This window comes from Marmota marmota, unplaced genomic scaffold (assembly GCF_001458135.2).
Source record: "Marmota marmota marmota unplaced genomic scaffold, marMar, whole genome shotgun sequence".
Taxonomy (NCBI): Eukaryota; Metazoa; Chordata; class Mammalia; order Rodentia; family Sciuridae; genus Marmota; species Marmota marmota.
This window is the reverse complement of record NW_025999900.1, coordinates 6,815,628-6,833,544: the sequence shown is the minus strand read 5'-3', so window position 1 is coordinate 6,833,544 and position 17,917 is coordinate 6,815,628. Positions and strand designations below refer to the sequence as shown.

General features: G+C 37.5%; 2 protein-coding genes across 10 annotated transcripts in view; one reads left to right on the top strand and one right to left on the bottom strand.

Moving 5' to 3' along the window:
- Nucleotides 1–6,494, bottom strand: part of Rad51b (RAD51 paralog B) — a 572,244-nt gene extending 565,750 nt beyond the window's left edge. For 5 of the 6 annotated variants that reach the window (XR_007345763.1, XR_007345764.1, XR_007345760.1 and 2 more), the window contains exons 1-3: nt 6,355–6,494; nt 3,231–3,344; nt 1,629–1,742 (exon numbers count right to left, since the gene is read on the bottom strand). Coding sequence is in view for 2 of the 6 variants with exons in the window: in XM_048798566.1 (XP_048654523.1) it covers nt 1,629–1,742; nt 3,231–3,314 (198 nt within the window). In the remaining 4 variants the exon portion in view is untranslated. Of the gene's footprint in view, nt 1–1,628; nt 1,743–3,230; nt 3,345–6,269 lie in introns of all 6 variants that reach the window. The other variant, XR_007345762.1, reaches the window with a different exon arrangement.
- A 1,118-nt stretch (nt 6,495–7,612) lies between these two features.
- The window catches only part of Zfyve26 (zinc finger FYVE-type containing 26), a 59,645-nt gene continuing 49,340 nt past the window's right edge, over nt 7,613–17,917 (top strand). For 3 of the 4 annotated variants that reach the window (XR_007345758.1, XR_007345759.1, XM_015490422.2), the window contains exons 1-6: nt 7,613–7,701; nt 8,173–8,449; nt 10,010–10,088; nt 14,651–14,740; nt 16,293–16,815; nt 17,204–17,334. Coding sequence is in view for 2 of the 4 variants with exons in the window: in XM_015490422.2 (XP_015345908.1) it covers nt 8,256–8,449; nt 10,010–10,088; nt 14,651–14,740; nt 16,293–16,815; nt 17,204–17,334 (1,017 nt within the window). In the remaining 2 variants the exon portion in view is untranslated. The remainder of the gene's footprint in view (nt 7,702–8,172; nt 8,450–10,009; nt 10,089–14,650; nt 14,741–16,292; nt 16,816–17,203; nt 17,335–17,917) is intronic. The other variant, XM_015490432.2, reaches the window with a different exon arrangement.

Below are 17,917 nucleotides of genomic sequence, written 5' to 3'. Positions count from 1 at the left end.
TTTTTTTTTTTTTTTTTTTTTTGGTACACAGGGGTACTTGACCACTGAGCCACATCTCCAGTCCTTTTTATTTTTTATTTTGAGATAGGGTCTCACTAAGTTACTGAGGCTGGGCTTGAACTTGAGATCCTTCTGCCTCAGCCTTCCAAGCCACTGGGATTACAGTGTGCAAAGCCTTAGATATTTACCATTTAAAATGACAGAAGTCAAATTAAAAGGTTTCCCTGGTTCTTTATAACTTTGAATATAGTAACAACTTAATTTGAATTTAGTCACAAAATCAACATGTACTTTTTAAAACTTTCTACCTTCTCATATAAAACAAAGACAGCTTGTGGTATGGAACATAAATGTTCCCCAAGGGCCCATCTGCTAAAGGCTGGGTCACCAGACTGTGGAGCTATTCAGAAGTAGTGGAACCTCTGGGAGGTAAGCCCTACTAAAGGAAGCTGGGTCACTGCAGGCTTGCCATTCACTGAAGGGGATGTTAGGACATTTTGTCTCTTTGCTTTCCAGCCACCAGGAGGTGAGCAGCTTTGCTCTATCACACACTCCCCACCATAATGTTCTGCCTGGAAAAAGGCCTAAAAACAAAAGAACCAACTAATCTTGGACTGAAACCCCTGAAACCATGAGCCTAAATGAACCTTTCCTCCTTATATGTTTATGTCAGATACTTTGTCACAGCCATAGAAAGCTAACAGAGCTGTTCAAAGCAATGAAATCAATGATAAACCAAGACTAGTACCTAATTCTGATTTCTAATTCTGATTCTAATTCTCCTTCGGACTATCCCATCTGTAAGGTCCTTAGGTCACAAGCTAAATGTGAACTAAGGAAAATATCTGTAGTTCAGATAACTCATTGTTTTTAGAAGTTTCAAATGAAACTAACATTCCAGCTTTCTTTCCTTTTTTAGGAAATTGTACCCTACTTTATTGAATGGTTACCAAATTTCAAAATAAGATAATAGATAAGGTAAATAAATTGCAATCCATACAAATAAATACATCTGCAAACAGAACCGACTTTTAGGCAACTCTTGTTCTGAGAAAACAAGATCTTTCCACTGTGTTCAAAATCTACATTCTGAAAAGCTACAGTTACAAAACAAAAAGCATTAAAAAAAAAAAAAAAGTACATTTTGATGAGGGCTTATTATAAAGAACTTCAGCTTTTCCCAAGAGTAAGGATAACATTTTGGACATTATTTGTTCAGTTAATAAGCAAGTATATGTATTTTATGATATGGAGTAAGTAATGATGGTAAAAGTTAAGTATGACAGAGAAAAAAGGACATTAAAAAATTGAGTATGTTATAATTTAACCACAAAGTCCTCAAATCTTACCCAAATAAATGACAAATAAAGATGACCTTTTGAAATACCACTATTAGCTGCAGAAAAAAGAAAACTTCCTGTTGCTCCCTAATTCCTACATTTAGGAATTGTCTCGTATGATTTTATAAACCTCATAAATTTTTCACATGTATTCTCATTAGAGGACTAACATTATGGTAAGATACTTGATACTTCTGAAGTACTCATCTCTACTTTTGCTTCATCCAAAAAAAAATTTTAAATGAGACAAAGAATCATTGCATAATCAAATCAAAAAATAGATGATACCGTTTGCATTTGTGGGGCACAGGCCCTGCTGACCATACGCAGAAGTTCATGGACACCTCGGTAACTCAGGCCAGTTACCTTCATAAGTTCCAGTGGGGAAAGACATAAAAAGTCCTAAAGAGACAAAGAGAATATTTTAAACACAAATGTGAAACAAGGATATTGGAATAAAAGGAAATTTTCAATTGACATTGCCCATATGTAGTTAAAAATGTAATTATTTGCATATCAAAGATTTATGCATTCTTTCTTCTTTGCTGTGCTAGGGATTGAACCTAGGGCCTCACACATGCTAGGCAAATGCTCTACCACTGAACCACACCCCAGCCCTATGCATTTTTTTATTGTATTTTTCCCCTAAACATGCCTTAACTAAAAATATGATGACATAATCTTATATTCTAATTATTAGTTCAATCAGCATATATCAGAAGACATACCAGGCAACATTACATAGCAGTAGCATCCAATTCAGGTTTATATGAACACTGCACTTGTACCAGAAAGAATCTGGGCCTATACCAGAAAGAATCTGGTGCATATTTGTATGCACCCAGAGAATGTCAGGTTGCAATGTATTTTTTGGGGTACACTTCAGTGGCAGAGCACTTGCCTAGCATGCATGTGGCCCCGAATTTGATCCTAAGTACTGAAAAAATAAAAGGTGTTTATTTCTAATTTAAAGTTTACTCAGATAAAGTATTTGATAATTGAGAGAAAATAGAGCTGAATGTGGAATGTTAAATTTCATACTTTTTAGAGCATTCTGAAATATGAACAAGAGGATTATTAAATGTATAATGGAGGAACCACAGATGCACTTAACACACCAACTGATTCAAAAAGAATCAAGTATGCTCTGATATCTATCTTGTTAAGGATAAAATCCTAAAATAAATCATTAAACTTTTTCCCCCCTCCTGAAAGGAAATTATTTCATTACAGTGCTTATTAAAAATGCAATATTTGCTCTATGTATTTCTCAGCCTTCATTAATAAGAAAATAGTACTAAAAATTAGTTGTAACTATTAATTTCTCTTCCAAGAGAAATTTCCCATGTTGAATACCATCTCCTAATTTGAGTAGAATTTCTTATGTAACTACAAAAAGTAGATAAAAATTTCTGTACAGCCCCAAATAAATGGTATGAGTATATTTCACCTTACATCCCCTAAAATGCAAAAATATTAAATTTCAGTAAATGAAATTACATTTGGAAATGCAACCTAAGTGGCTTATGGAAAAGCACCATCATTCAACTTTTTTGGGGGGGGATGGGGGGGAAAGATGTGGGGGCAAACCTAAGTTTTTATGTTCCAGGTTTAAGAATTATCAAAGTGGACTGGGGTTTTGACTCAGAGGTGGAGTGCTTGCCTAGCACGAGTGAGGCGCTGGGTTCAATCCTCAGCACCACATAAAAATAAATAAATTAAATAGAGGTATTGTGTCCATCTACAACTTAAAAAAAATTTAAAATAAAACAAAGGATCATGGCTAAGGTGATTAGCCATTAAAGAAAAAAGAATTATTAAAGTATATTTACTTAAAGTTAATTGGGCATAAAATCTCTTAACGAAAAAAAATTAACTATTAAGTTTTACCTGACAGGTAACAATCTGATGTCTGCTCAGACGGTCACACAGCTCTTGAGTTAAACCCACTCGTCTTAGTTTCTTGCTACCCATGCTTCCAGATCCAGCAAAGAAAAGAAGAACCTTGAAAAGAACATCAGAAAATAATATACATGATAGTGGATGGGCTTTCCAAAACACTTTATAAAATAAAAATTTTTTCAAGTTTCTCCATGTGCAAAATGAAACGTGATATGTAATTGATTAAGAAAGAAAAAATGATGGCTTTAAAGAGGAGGAAACACCTATTTATTCAACACACAAAACAAGACAACCTCAGAATGTGCATTTCACACAATTCTTTGATATTTATTCCATAAATATTGTTATATATTTCATAATTATATAGCATCTTAAGATTGTCAGGATATTTATAGTTTATTTGGATATGTAATTAATTCAAGGCATATATCCAAACAGCACCCCTAGAAGTCTTTATTTTTATTGCACTATAACAATAACAGCTAAATTTATTGAGTACCTCCTTTATGCCAGGCACTGTTCCAAAAGCTTTACCTTAATTATCACATATAACATTTTCAAAAGGCCTAAAAGGAAAGTAGATTATTGGACCCTCTTTTACATATGAGAAAACTAAACTGGAAATGTCTGCTAACAGAAAAAGTAAATGATAGGGCTGGAGTTGTGGCTCAGTGGTAGAGCGCTTGCCTAGCATGTGTGATGCACTACGTTTGATTCTCAGCACCACATATAAGCAAATAAATAAATAAAGGTCCATCAATAACTAATAAAAATATTTTTTAAAAAAATAAATGGTGGATTCAGAACCCAGCAATCTGACTCTGAGGCCTATCTTCTTTGTGTGTGTTGGGGGGCGGGGGGGCTGAACTCAGGGGCACTCGACCACTGAGCCACATCCCCAGCCCTATTTTGTATTTTACTTAGAGACAGGGTCTCACTGAATTGCTAAGTGCCTCACTTTTGCTGAGGCTGGCTTTGAACTTGTGATCCTCCTGCCTCAGCCTTCTGAGCCACTGGGATTACAGGCATGCGCCACTGTACCGGACTGAAACCTATCTTCTTAACCATTACACCCTACTGCAAGTCCAGAATCATATTAAACCTTCCTTTTTTCTAGGAGCCAGAACAAACCAGAATCAAATGAGATTTATTATGGTTATTATCTATAAATCAAAATTGTTCTTTATTATAACAGCTGCTTATAATATCAATGCAATTAAATTTCATTCTTGTTGTACCTTGCTGAGAGCAAATGAGGCTCATGAAATGTTTGTTTTTGGAGAGCTAGAACAGAATCATTATGACTTCCCTAACAATAATAATGCATACAAAGGAAAGGCTGTGTACCTCACCTGAGGTGGCAAAGCATTCTCTGAAAAGAGTAGAAATAGGAACTCATCATTGCTCCAGGGGAAAAAAGCAATATAATTATCAGTAATATTTTGGAACACATTCCACAAACATAAAATATATGATCCTCATTTTCTAATGGGAATTTCTTAGTATTGATTTGTTTTCCTCAATAGAAAGTTTACAAAGTGACATCTACCTGCTAGATTATTGTTTAGTATCTTTTCAGATCAGGTAGTTCCAGGCAATAATACCATTTAGACTGATAAATTCAGTGGGTCAAAAATAGAACAACCACCAAAAAAGTAACCCCCAAACTACAGAGATTTTTAACAATAACCAATCTGCTAACTTTGTTTTAACAAGGCCTGGACTACTGCATACTGTTTTTGGTCACTCCCCATTTTACCAAAAACAAAAACAAAGAAATAAAAAACATTCCATTCAATTTGTTCCTTCCACAGACACTTCTTAAGTACAAACTCTGCTGAACTCTGGGACAGAAGAATCATTCAGATAGATTTCCTCCCCTTTGGGTACACACAGTGGAGAAATGCAAAGAGATGTACGTATACACAAATAACCACAGTCATGCAGTAAGTGTTGCTATTTAAGTGCTATGGGAGCTGATCGGAAAAAATCGCCAATGGGCCTGAAAAAGTTAGGTCAGTGTCACAGTCTTGCCAGTTTTCTAAAAACTTACTTTTATCCATTAAAACATCCCACAGGCACATCAGGCCACAGAATAAATTCCATACTTCTTAGGATCATATTTTTAAAACTTTAAAGGTGGGTCCTGTACGTTCATTCACACATCAAATTGCAAGGCTCATATCCTGTCCTTCCTGGAAAAAGTTACTTACCTGCCAGTATATTGGTTACCTCATCTGTAAAACTGAGGTAACTTTAATATCAACTTCATAGGATAGCAGCAAGGGGTTAAAAGACTTAGGTTGTGGCTGGCACACAGCGCTCGGTTCATTCAGCAAACATCATCTAACCTGCTCTCCAGCCAAAACGTTTCTTGGTAGGTTACTCAAGCACCCTCTAGACTCCCTGACTTCCCTCCACAAGGGCTTCCCCAGAGTAGGACTCTTCCTCTCCAACATTTCCATCATACTTTGTACATATTTGTTTCATAATATTATTAAGGCATCTTTGTTTCTTCCTGCTGCGTACGTGTGTGCCCATCTATGCGTTTTGGAGGCGAGGAGAGAAACTTAAACCCCGAAAATTGAGCTCTTTCCACTCCGCCACCAAGAAAAATCCTGTTAGACGTTTAATGAAAACTGTGAAGTAACAATACTATCTGAAATTTGGATGTTTTACCTCATTTTACAGATAAGGCTATTGAGACACGAAGTTGAGAAACGCGCAAGTCAAACACCTAAACCATTGGTGGAGCCCGCCTCCGAATCCAGGAACGAGTCTAGATTATTCCAAGCTCTTCAACACCACCTGAAGTGACACCGTCCCTGAACTTCCCCTAACGACAAGATTCTCTAGACCCCGATCTGTCTTAAGTGGTGATGGTATGTGTGCGCCTGGGAGAGGGGAGATGAAAACGTTACGGGAGGAAAAAGCTTTCCCCCACAAAGGGCACCTTCCAAGCATCCCCCCACCCCATCCCCGCAAAGGCCACCCGACCTGAAGCGGGATTCCCGTCAAGAGCCCTACCCAGCATCCAAGAGAGGCTCTCCACCACCCCGACAGCAATATCCACGGGCTCAGGAAGGGAACCGGAAATAATGAGAATACCCACTTCCCTATAACTGTTCTCCACAAGAAACTTTCCAGTACCAAGTGTGCAGCTTCCAACTTTCAAAGTTTCCCCCACTCTTCACACAGTTTCCCGCGGAAAGCGCCGCAGAACAACAACCGGAGCGCTGGTTGGTCGTCATCATGGCTATTTATCCAATCAGAGGCAAGCACAAGCCCAGGTGGCTCCGATGATTACTGGGAATTGTAGTTCTGATACCTAAATCTATGTATGAGCTACGAATCAGAGTCAATTTCTCATTATAGTGATCCTCAAAATCCGGTGTAGGAACATCACCAAGAGAGTGTGAAGCAAAGGAAACCTTGCTTGGAGTTTTCTATTTTCTTTCATGCACTATAACATTTAAAAATTGTTTAATGTACGAGAGAGGCATGTTTTCTGGGGGATAGATATCAATCTGCTCATCACAGAGAGTTTTTAGAAGAGGATCTTGTGTTTAATTTGCCCTTTTCAAAAATAGTTTGGGAACTGCTTATTGAAATTGCTCGAACTGAAAAACACACATTGGGGAAACCCATGGGTCTCTAGCTGAAAACAAACACAAAAGAAAGCAAACAGAAGGTTTGTGTAAATACAGTCACAGTGAGGAAATCTAATATACCATTAAGACTTGATTTCAGAGTATTATTCGCAAAAAGCCTTTGTTCGTTCTTTGCTCTCCCCTGTGCAACTCCTCCATGCATACCTCGATTTTATAATTTAGACCACTGTAACCTAATTATTGTCCTGCACCCCTCCTTTGAGAAGAGGTATCTTGCCTCATTCGAGGGAAATGGACCTGGCACATTGTTCAATTAACGGTTGCTGAGAAAATGAGGAAATAAATAAATGGAGTGAAGCAGAAGAATATGAAAATTCAGACCACAGAGCTCTGGGATTATAAGAGAGCCCAAGTTGAATAATAATGGAGAATAGCCCTGGTATCCCTAGAGTCTAGCAAAGCATTGTCACTGGTTGGCGCTAAACAAGTGTTGACTTCCAATGCTATGAAGAGCAGGGAAAAAAAATAGAGGAATATCATTTGTTCCTGCCACCTGCTCCACCGAAGGCAGAATTGAAAGTGTTGAGAGGAGGAGCTGTAATTGAGAGGGGCTGGTCCCTAGCCAAGCCAGCTGAATTAACTCTTTCCGAGCTTTTGCTACTGGTGAGATGGCATCACGTGACTCAAACATGGCACTAAATTTACGTCCTCCCTCCACTGAGCCAATAGGAATGCACTGTCAACCGTCGTCACCGCCCACACCGCCTCTGTTCACAGAGGATGTGTCACCTGACTCGTCCCAAATATGGCTGCGCTGGAAGCTCTTTTGCTTTGGGCGCGGGGAGCAGGTGAGTACAAGGCGCCAGGGAGAAAGCAGGGCGCTCTCCAAGACCCGGGTAGTAAGTGTCCCTGCCTCCCTCACGCCCCTTCCCCCGCTAGCCCTCCACTTCAGGCTTTCGTCTCCTGGTCTTCAATCCTCTGGCTTAATTGAAGGCTCAAACGAGGGGAATTCCTGCTTAATTTTTCATCCTTGCCGCGGCGACCATCTGGGGATTTGGAGCCGGACTGGCACAGTGTTTAAGAGAGAATATGGAAGTCAAGTTATGGGTCGGACTCCGGGCTAATACGATGGTTAATATTATTAAATATAGGATCTTCATTGGTATCCACACTTTGGAGAACGTGGTAGGTCTTAAAAAGAGATGGTAACATCAAATTAAACTTAATAAGGAGAGTAATTCCCGCCTTTCCTAGTCGGGCCAGTAGTTGCTGGTTTAAATAGAGTTCCGTTTCTTCTCACTGTGGTACGTTGTTCCTAGGAGGTGCTCCACGAATGAGAAAATTGAGGATGTGTTCCGCCTAACTCATCTCTGTCTATCTCCCTGCACTCTGTGCTGGGAAAATGAATCATCCATTTGGAGAAGAAGAAACTGCTACCTTGAAACAGCTTTTGGGGTTTTTCTGTGAGTGCCTGCGGAGGGGAGAATGGGAGCTGGCACAGGCATGTGTACATCAGCTACACGAGGGGCACGGGGATATCCCAAAGAGGGTGGAAGACATACTTCGGGCACTGGTGCTGTGTCCAGATCTGCTGAGGTAAGGATCTCCCTTTTTGACAGGGAATTTCAGGATAGAAGACATATGGTTCAATATGTGGGCTTTGGTTAATGTGGTCCATTCAACCATCTTCTAAGAATTAGCAGAGCACAGTATATTTCACATACTCTGAAATTTTCCTAATATATGCCCATTACTTTTACCAATATAGTCCATTGGTTGGGGGTTATGACCTAGAACTGGATTTAAGCCTGGCCACCAAATTGTGCCTTAAACCACCATTTCTTGGCATATGTGCATTAAAAAGTATTTTCTTTACCTCCAAAAAGCAAATCCTGCTCTAGTCTAGATTTTGGTGTAGTTTTTCCCAGTTTCCACTAATTGTGCCATCTCATATAACTATAGTACAATATCAAAACCTGGAAATTGACACTGGTATATTACTGTTCACTAAAACCTGATTTGGTTTTCACCATTTTTTAAGTCTGCATTCATTTGTTATTGGTAATTCTATGCAATATTATCCATATTATCCCATAGTAATAAAGATACAGAACTATTGCATCACTGCAAAAGAATTTCCTCACCTCTTTTTATTTGCACTATAACCCTTCCTTGTCTCCATCCTAGATTTTTAATGAAGTTCTGCCTGATGGTGCTATTACTAGTGGTATAGGAATGAAATGTACTGTTTTTGTCTTTCCTTGGCTTGTCCTTACTTTAACCATTATTTACAGTATTGAAGTATTGTATTAGCACATAAAGAATAGAGAAACAAATGATCCTTTTCTTCCTTTATTTGTTTAGGATCTAGCTGGTTATTGTCTGCATTACTAATTTCAAAGAAAGGCTTATGAATTCCTAAAACTCTTTTGCATATAATTAAAAATAAATTTTTATGAACTTCCTTTTTTCTTTTATATTTGATTAATTGTTTATGTTTAAGAATATACTTTAGATAGAATTAGCTGTTGCAATTTTCTCTGTAATATTATATTTAAAAGTAAGACTAACTCACTGGGCACAGTGTCACACATCTATAATCCCAGCAACTCAGGAGGCTGAAATAGGCGGATCACAAATTGGAAGCCAGCCTCAGTAATTTAGCAATTTCCTAAACAACCTAGCGAGGCCCTAAGCAACATAGCAAGACCCTGTCTTAAAATTAAAAATAAAATGGGATGGGGTTGTAGCTCAGTGGTAAAGCACCCCTGGGTTCAATCCCCAGTACCAAATAAATAAATAAATAAGATTAAGTTGGCCATAGTGAAGAATGCCTTTCATCCCAGACACTCGGGAGACTCTCTTGGGCCCAGCCCAGGAATTGGACACTAGCCTGAGTAATGTAGCAAGACCCTGTCTCAAAAAATAAAAAAGATTGGTAGAGGTTGGTTAGAGACTTTCAAGGAAGCTGCCAGCTCTATTCTAGGGTTTATGTTTTATTGAGCTACTATATATAACTGAAAAATTTTATTAGGACTTTCGTGTTCAGGCTTAAATGGACTTTCTGATTTATTAAAAACTAAATTTTGGATTACAAAAAGAGAAAGGGTCAGTAGAAACTCTGTTTTACAAAATTTTTCTTTTCACTTTATTCAGATGTGAGCAGGACATCAGCCCTCAAAGATTAGCCTGGCTCTGGCTACTAGTACTAGAAAAATGGTTGGCCCAGGAAAAGGTAAGAAAATTTACATTTAAATTTTCTCCGAAGGCATTCACTGAGAAGAACTTAGAAGTAGTTATGGGATTTTCCGTCTATTTGTTACTTCCTTTATTATAAAAGTGGTCATAATCTCTCTCAGTATTATCAGTGAGAGTTGTTTAAACTGTTATTGCTGTCTCCTTACCTAAATTCCTTCATTAATTCACTAACATACATTGGCATATAAAAGCCAATGATGATGCCATTTTTTTTAAATACCGCTATGAGTCTTGTGCTTAAAGAGAACTTGGCAAAACTCAGTTAAAGTGTCAAGATAGCAAATAAAATAAGAACCCATACATTTGGATCTATTCAGCATTCAAGTATTAGTTTTTATACTAAAAATCTTTTCACTAGTCTAAAACAGTGAAATCTATGGATGTAAGCCCTGTTAGTAATTTAATAATGCATAAGAATTGAATTAAAATTTAACTAAATATAAAAATATAGCAAATTAATAGTGAAAGAAAACTGATAAGATAGTGCTTTCTTTTTTTTTTTTTTAAGGAAATCTTCCAAAATCTCTTTTAGAAGAGCTTATTATTAGAGATAGAGATCCATTGAAGGAATTTCTGTGAATCAATTTCATATTGAACCAGAAAATTTAAGATTTAAGTGAGGAGGCAGGCAAGGTGGTACATACAAGTAGTCCCAGCCAGTCCCAGCCACTAAAGAGGCTGAGGTAGAATGATTGCTTGAGTCTAGGAACTAAAGGGCGTGGCAGCAAAACCCCATCTCAAAAAGAAAGGACAGGAAAGGAAAAAAAGAAAAAAGAAGGGATTGGTTGACTTAAGTGAGGAACCTTTGACATACCATATAGTTAATTGACAGAACTGGAGCTGAAACCAAGATCTGACTCCTAATCCTTTGCTTTTCATACTTCAACATTATTTTTTGGCCTACATGGAGTTAAAAGTGAGAACTTCTGTTTTTGAAATGTCTGTCATTTAGCCTAATTTTTCTTATTTTTACTCCCTCAGTCATGAGGATTAATTTTGTCTTTAATGGAACATTTGTCCTTCACATAGCTGTCAGAAAGTAACAAATTGCTGATCTAAATGTATCGCTTACCCAGGTGTTGGCAAACTGCCTACTAAAGAGAAAAGACAGAAAGGTAGCAGGAAGGGAGAAGAGAGAGAAAAGACTGAAAAATGATGATACAGGATAATTAAGAGTTAGAATTAAAAGAAAAAAACTTGAACTAAAGTAGAAATATCCTCCCATGCTCCCTCTCCCTACCCCACTATGAGATGAATTCTAGATAGAGCAGAGGGATAGGAGGGAAAGGGAGGGTGCATGGGGTTAGAAATGATGGTAGAATGTGATGGACATTATTATCCAAACTACATGTACGAAGACATGAATTGGTGTGAATATACTTTGTATACAACCAGAGATATGAAAAATTGTGCTCTGTATGTGTAATAAGAATTGTAATGCATTTTGCTGTCATATAAAATAAAAAATTAATTAAAAAATAAAAATTACATATGCAATAAAGAAATAAAGTAGAAATATCATAGCTGCAGTAATATCTTAAAGAAAAAAAATCTTATGACTGATGAAGGATCTCTAGTACAGACATGAAATTTGTCAAACCAAATGAATTTATCTCTCAGTGGAAGCTGTTTGCTTACTTGATGCCTGATTGGTCACTTATTTTCTAGATAGTTGCTCAGCTATATCAGGCAGTGGATTTCAATTCTCTGGCTCCTTGGGTTTGTTTGGTTTTTTGGTTTTGTTTTGTTTTGTTTTTAACATCACAGATCATTTAGTCTATATAGCTCTGGTAACTCGTTTAATTTAAATGTTTGTGAGAATACTTTTGTTCACTTCCCTGGCTTCTTAGGTGCAGACCAAGAGTGGTTCTTGTTTCTTCCAACAGCACAGATCATTTGGTCTTTAAAGCTCTGATGACTTGCTTATTTAAATAGTTATAAGAATGTTTTTGTTGCTCAGAATTTTAAAACTTTATATAAGGCCCAATATTTCAAATGCATTCTTAAAGTGCCTTCATCTTCTAAGAATGTGCTGGCTATCTGTTCTTTTCAATGATCCCACCATCTGCCAAAAAGCTTCCTTTGCAATTGTTAAACGAAGCAATGATTGTTTTTCCTTTTCTTCATTCACCTTTGTCTTCTATCTCTTTATCATGCAGGGAGTTATCTCTACGTATATCTAGATATGTACAAAGATTTAACTGTGCAGATGTTCACTGCTATACAGCTTCTAATACGGGAAAACTAGAAACCACTCCCCTTTCCACAGTACAGGACTGGTTAATAAATGAAGTATATTTATATGTAAAATACTATGCCACTATTGAAAATTACATGGAATACGATTTTCAGTGACATGAATGTTTATATTCTCCAAGTGAATAAAAGCAGTTTAGAAAAAAGTATGTGTGGTATACATGCTTAAATACATGCATAGAAAATGACCTGAGTGCTCTTAGACCACAACATAGAAGTTCTCCTCCATTAGGAAGATTAGATTTTTTTATATATTTATAACATATATAGTTTTTTAGTTTTCGTATTTGTATACTCTAATTTTCACCAACATTGAGCATACGTTGCTTTTATAGTAAGGAAATCTGTGCTTAGAAACAGTGAGCAACTTCTTGGCTGTTTTAGAAATATTAGTCATTTATGGTCCTGCATATGCTTAAAGTAAATTCACCAATAAAATAAATATAAGCTAATCATTCTTTAGAATTCTAAATAAAGACTTAAAATGTTAACCAGAATATTAAGGACTTGTTGTCTTAGATATCTTATCTGTTTTTTCCACTTCTCAAAAGAAACACTATTCAGCTTCTCAGCATGAACTTCCAATGTTGAGCATTATACAAGCATTCATATGGAATTGGTACATGTTAGGAAAGAGTATGCTAAGAAGTAATAAGATTTTGGACTATAAACACATTAGATCATGCTAGCCTTTGATGTGATAAATGGCACATGAAAGGAGAAAGTGTCCTCTTGTGTTCTAACCACTTCTCATACACACACACACACACACATACACACATACACATACACACACACTCCTACAGGTGCTTCCTGCCTTCCAGTAAAACTCATCTTTGGGAAGCTTTAATCAGAGTCCTGATTTATGAATGTCTCTAATTCATTGTTTGCAGAATTAGTCCCAGGCTCTTATTTTTGTTTCTAGAAAAACAAAAGACTCTATTTTGAGTTTTCAGGAGCAGGTGTTGGGAAATTATTGTGAAACAAGCAAATATAGAAAGGGTCATAGGCTTCCTCTCTATTCATACATTGGACATTGCTGATGGCATGGTCTCATTAACAAACATTGGGATCAGCCGGCATGATTGCACATACCTGTAGTCCCAGGCTCTTGGGAGGTTGAGGCAGGAGGATCACTTGAACTCAGGAATTCAAGGCCACATAGTGAGACCCTGTCTCAAAGAAACAAAAACAAAAGTTATCTTTTGGGCTGGGGAATGTGGCTCAGTGGTAGAGTACTAACCCAACCTTCAGGAAGCTGTGGGTTCAATCCATGGCACCACAAAAGAAAAAATGTGTGTGTGTGTGTATTATATATATATATAGAGAGAGAGAGAGAGATGATATATATGTATAAATTTATATATATATATATATAAAACAAACGTGTATATGTATACATATAATGCATGTATATTTATTTATTTATGATTCACTTTTTCCTTTTCATGTTTGGAATAATTTGAAAATACTCCCAACTACTTCATCTCTATAAAGATTATCTGTAAAAATATATAACTATTTGCAACAAGTTTGGTTTGGAAATTAAATGAAATTTTTAAAAATGTGATATACAAAACACCATAATAATAATTATGAATAAACATTAGATCCCTTCCCCCTTTACTTTCTTCTCCACCTAATATTGAGTATAATAAATACCAGAAACAGGGATTTGGACTAAAAGAAGATTATGTGGGCCATACCCACCCAAACTTACCCATGACCGGGTGTTTTGGACATAGCAAGGGAGATTATTGGGAAAAGAGCTCAAGTGATTTAAAAAAAGAAAAAAGAAAAGAAAAGAAAGTCATACGAAAGGAACAAACCTTGGAATTTAAAGCCAATCCGTATAGGCTTTATCATTAGTTTTTAAGAGAGGAATTTGTCCAAGTTTAACTGTCTTGGTTTATAAGAAAGTTATCTGAAAACATACTCAATTTAGTGGTTAAAAATACTTTATTTTAGAGAAGTAGCAGAAATGAAACTAACTGGAGAGAAATAATTTTAATATTTCTTATTTTAATATTTGAGTTTTGGGGTTTTTTTATTTATTTTTTAGTTGTAGATGGACACAATATCTTTATTTTATTTATTTTTATGTGGTGCTGAGGATTGAACCCAGTGCCTCATGCATGCAAGGCAAGCACTTTACCACTGAGCTACAACTCCAGCCCTTAATATTTGTTTAATATTAAAATATTATTAAAAATTTGTTTCAGAATTTCTTATTTTAATATTTGTTTAAAAAAGCATATGCCTAATCTCTATACTTCCTTCTAGAAGTTACTCCCTGCCATCATCCGGAGAAAGCTTGAGTTTCTTTTTTTGTCTGAAGACCTCCAAGGTGACATTCCAGAGGACATCCTCAAGGTGAGAAAGAGCCTAAGGCCATCTGTGCTGTCTCTAAACAAGCCCAACTTTCAGAGACCCATCAGAAAAAATGTCTCCAAGATGTTAGCTGCACCTTATTCTCAGGGAAGACAAGGTAGAAGCCCCTGTGAGGGGAGGTTAAGAAGGCAAACTTTTCTAATATTAGAATCCTTTGAGGTAGATTCTCCAGAGGTACTAACTATAGCTTGGGATCGATTTTTTCACATAGAAGGAATAAATAACATGGATTTAAGCTAAGATATTTGAAATTTTGACCAGTAGATGATAACAAATATGAAGAGAGAGGAACTAATATTTGGTAAATATCTTCTATAGCAGGTACACTGAATGTGTTACAATAATTCCTCACAACAACCTTCTGGGAATTCAGTATTCTAAGTATTAACTATGTAGTATGTATGAATTACCACATACATGTTTGATATATGTTCTGAAGCTCTTTACTTATTTTTTTTCTTTCTTTCCTTTTTCTGGTATTGGGGATCAACCCCAGGGTTTTGAACGTTAAGCAAGTACTCTTAAAGTGGGGACTTTCACTTGTACTGGGTCAAAGACTCATCATCTCACTTAATGAACAGGCATTGCAAAAACACCATTTATAGGCACGTGCCTGAAGTGTGAGAAATAACCTACTTCGTATCCTCCTTTTCTCCCCCCACCTTACTCTACAAACAGGCTAACTAGAGTCTTGCTTTTGAGGGCTAATGGTCTGGTTGGGGAGGAAAGACTAATACCCATGAGACAATTTAGTCTCCATATGGTACTAATTTTTAATTACATTGAAATTGTGTGGATTGAAAATATTTTAAAAGTGTCTTAGTCTCTTTTCTACTTCTGTAACTGAATACACAGACTGGATAATTTATGAAAAATAGAGGTTTGTTTAGTTTGTGGTTCTGTGTGCTAGGAAGAAGAGCATGGCACTGGCATCTGCTCAGCATCTCTTGAAATCCTTCCTGCTGCATCACAAAATGGTAGAAGGCATCACAAGGCGAGACAGAATTATTGTGCTAGCTCAAGTCTCTCTCCCTCTTCTTATAAAACCACTAATATTATCTAAGCCTAATGGGGTAAAGTTTCCAATACATGAGCTTTCAAAGAATACCTTCAAACTATAGAAGAAAGGTTTTATAAAAGGAAGACTGGACTATACAAAGTAAATTCAAATACCTTTAGATGGGCATAATATCTTACCTATCTGTTCTATGAATTTGCAGTCCCCAATTTAAGTTACCAGTACACACTTTTTGGAAGCAGTGGGTTGGGGCTAGCTTGAGCATGGAAGCCTTGGGGAATTGAGTTAATCTCTCTTAGCCTCAATCTCTTTATAAAATGGGGGTAATAGTAGTATTTTCTTCTTCAGATTATTGTAAGGATTAATTTTGTTCTTGTGTGTAAAGGGCCTAGAACAGAATCTGGCACAAAGTAATTCCTACAGAAGTATTTGCTACTGCTACTAAACCATCAAGACATATAAATGATAATATTTTAGACATGACCACGCCCATCCCTCTCTTCATCCTCTATTTAGGAGCTTTATGAGACCTTAGCACAAGATGCAATAGGCCCTGTGTCTGAGAGAAGTCTGAGAGGCGAGAACTCGACCCCTCGACTGAGCTCCGAAGCTGTCTCTGTGCTCTGGGATCTTCTGAGACGGGCTCCCCGGCCAGCACAGGCCCTGTTGGAGCTCCTGCTGGGCAATGATGATAGCACCAGCCTCTATCACCCACTTCTGCAGAAGGACCTGGTGGACCTCATTCGAAAAGCACTGCAGTCTCTTCAGGGCCAGGACTCTGGGTCCCCTGAAGTAGTTGATGCCATCTATAGGGCCCTGCAGGCTCTGCGTTGCCCTATAGAGCCACCAGGGCTTGAGTTGCGTGTCCTGTGTGAGGAACTGCTAGAGGCCTGCTGGACTGAGGGGAGTCCCCTGCGAGAGGAGCGGCTGCTGGGGTGCCTGCTACACAAATCTCGACAGGGCCTGCTGTCCCTCTACAGCCAGACCTATGCAGAGAAGGTCATAGAAAAGTCATCAAGAGCTACAACCTCTGGAAAAGGTGTGTTCCTTTGTTGCTTTTCATTGTGTTTTGGTAATGTTGATATGTCCAACCTCTCTGAAGTTTCCCTAGACTAGTGCCTTGCTTATTGTTCAAGACATCTAACAGGAGAGGCAAAGAAAGAATAGATAAGGTGTTCGTGTGTGTGAAAGCACAGATTTTCTAGTGTTAGTACAGAGGTGATGTGGGGAGGGAGTATTAGCAATAGCAGGAAAGTTTTGCAGAAGCTACTAAAATAAGTAAAGCTTATCTTTAAGATAAAGTGTAAAAAACCTGGTTTACATTTTTAAAAGAACTAGCTCTCACATCAGTTGGTTTTTCAAATGGGCTCTGGCTTAGGAAAAAAGAGCTCTTGGTTCCCAGTAACCTTGTCTGGTTTGATGTTCAGTCTCACCAGATCATCCAGATCCCGAGCGGGCAATGCTGGCCGTGTTCTCCATGCCCGATCCCACCCAGGCTTGGAAAGTGGCCTTTTTCTACTGCCTAAGCAATAGCAAGCATTTCCTGGAGCAGATCCTGGTAAGTCAGTCTAAATTATTCTTCATAACAGAAGGACCTAAAACTCTTCTGGACTTTTCCATTCCTTATTTCTCTCCCACTCATTTGTGCAACACAAGCAATCTAATTAGTAGCAAGTCATTTGGTTCTGTTCATCCCACAGTCCCAGGGGACAGGAGGCTCTGAGAATCAGTAGCATTCATAATTATAGTTTTAGTTACTTTATTTTGGTCCTTTGCCAGCAAAGGACCATGTCAGCTTTCTGGAGAGTGTAAGATAGAAATGGTCCTGGCAGTAGTACATGGCATAGCTGATAAGGAAATAACTACTCTAACCTTCCTCCAGATTGTAACTGAACTTCATTTAATTCAATAGATATTTATGAACCTCAATCTGTGTACCAAGCTGCTGTCCTAGGAGCTGGGTCTACAACAGAAATCAGGGACATATTTTAGTGAATATTTATTTCACCCAATTGGCCACTTCTGTCATTATCAGAAATCTCTCCACTGTACAATAAGCTACTTTCCCCAGTGAACAGCAAGCCAGAATTCATTCTTTCCAGTCCACATAGTGGCCTATAGCAGCCATGTTTGACTTACAG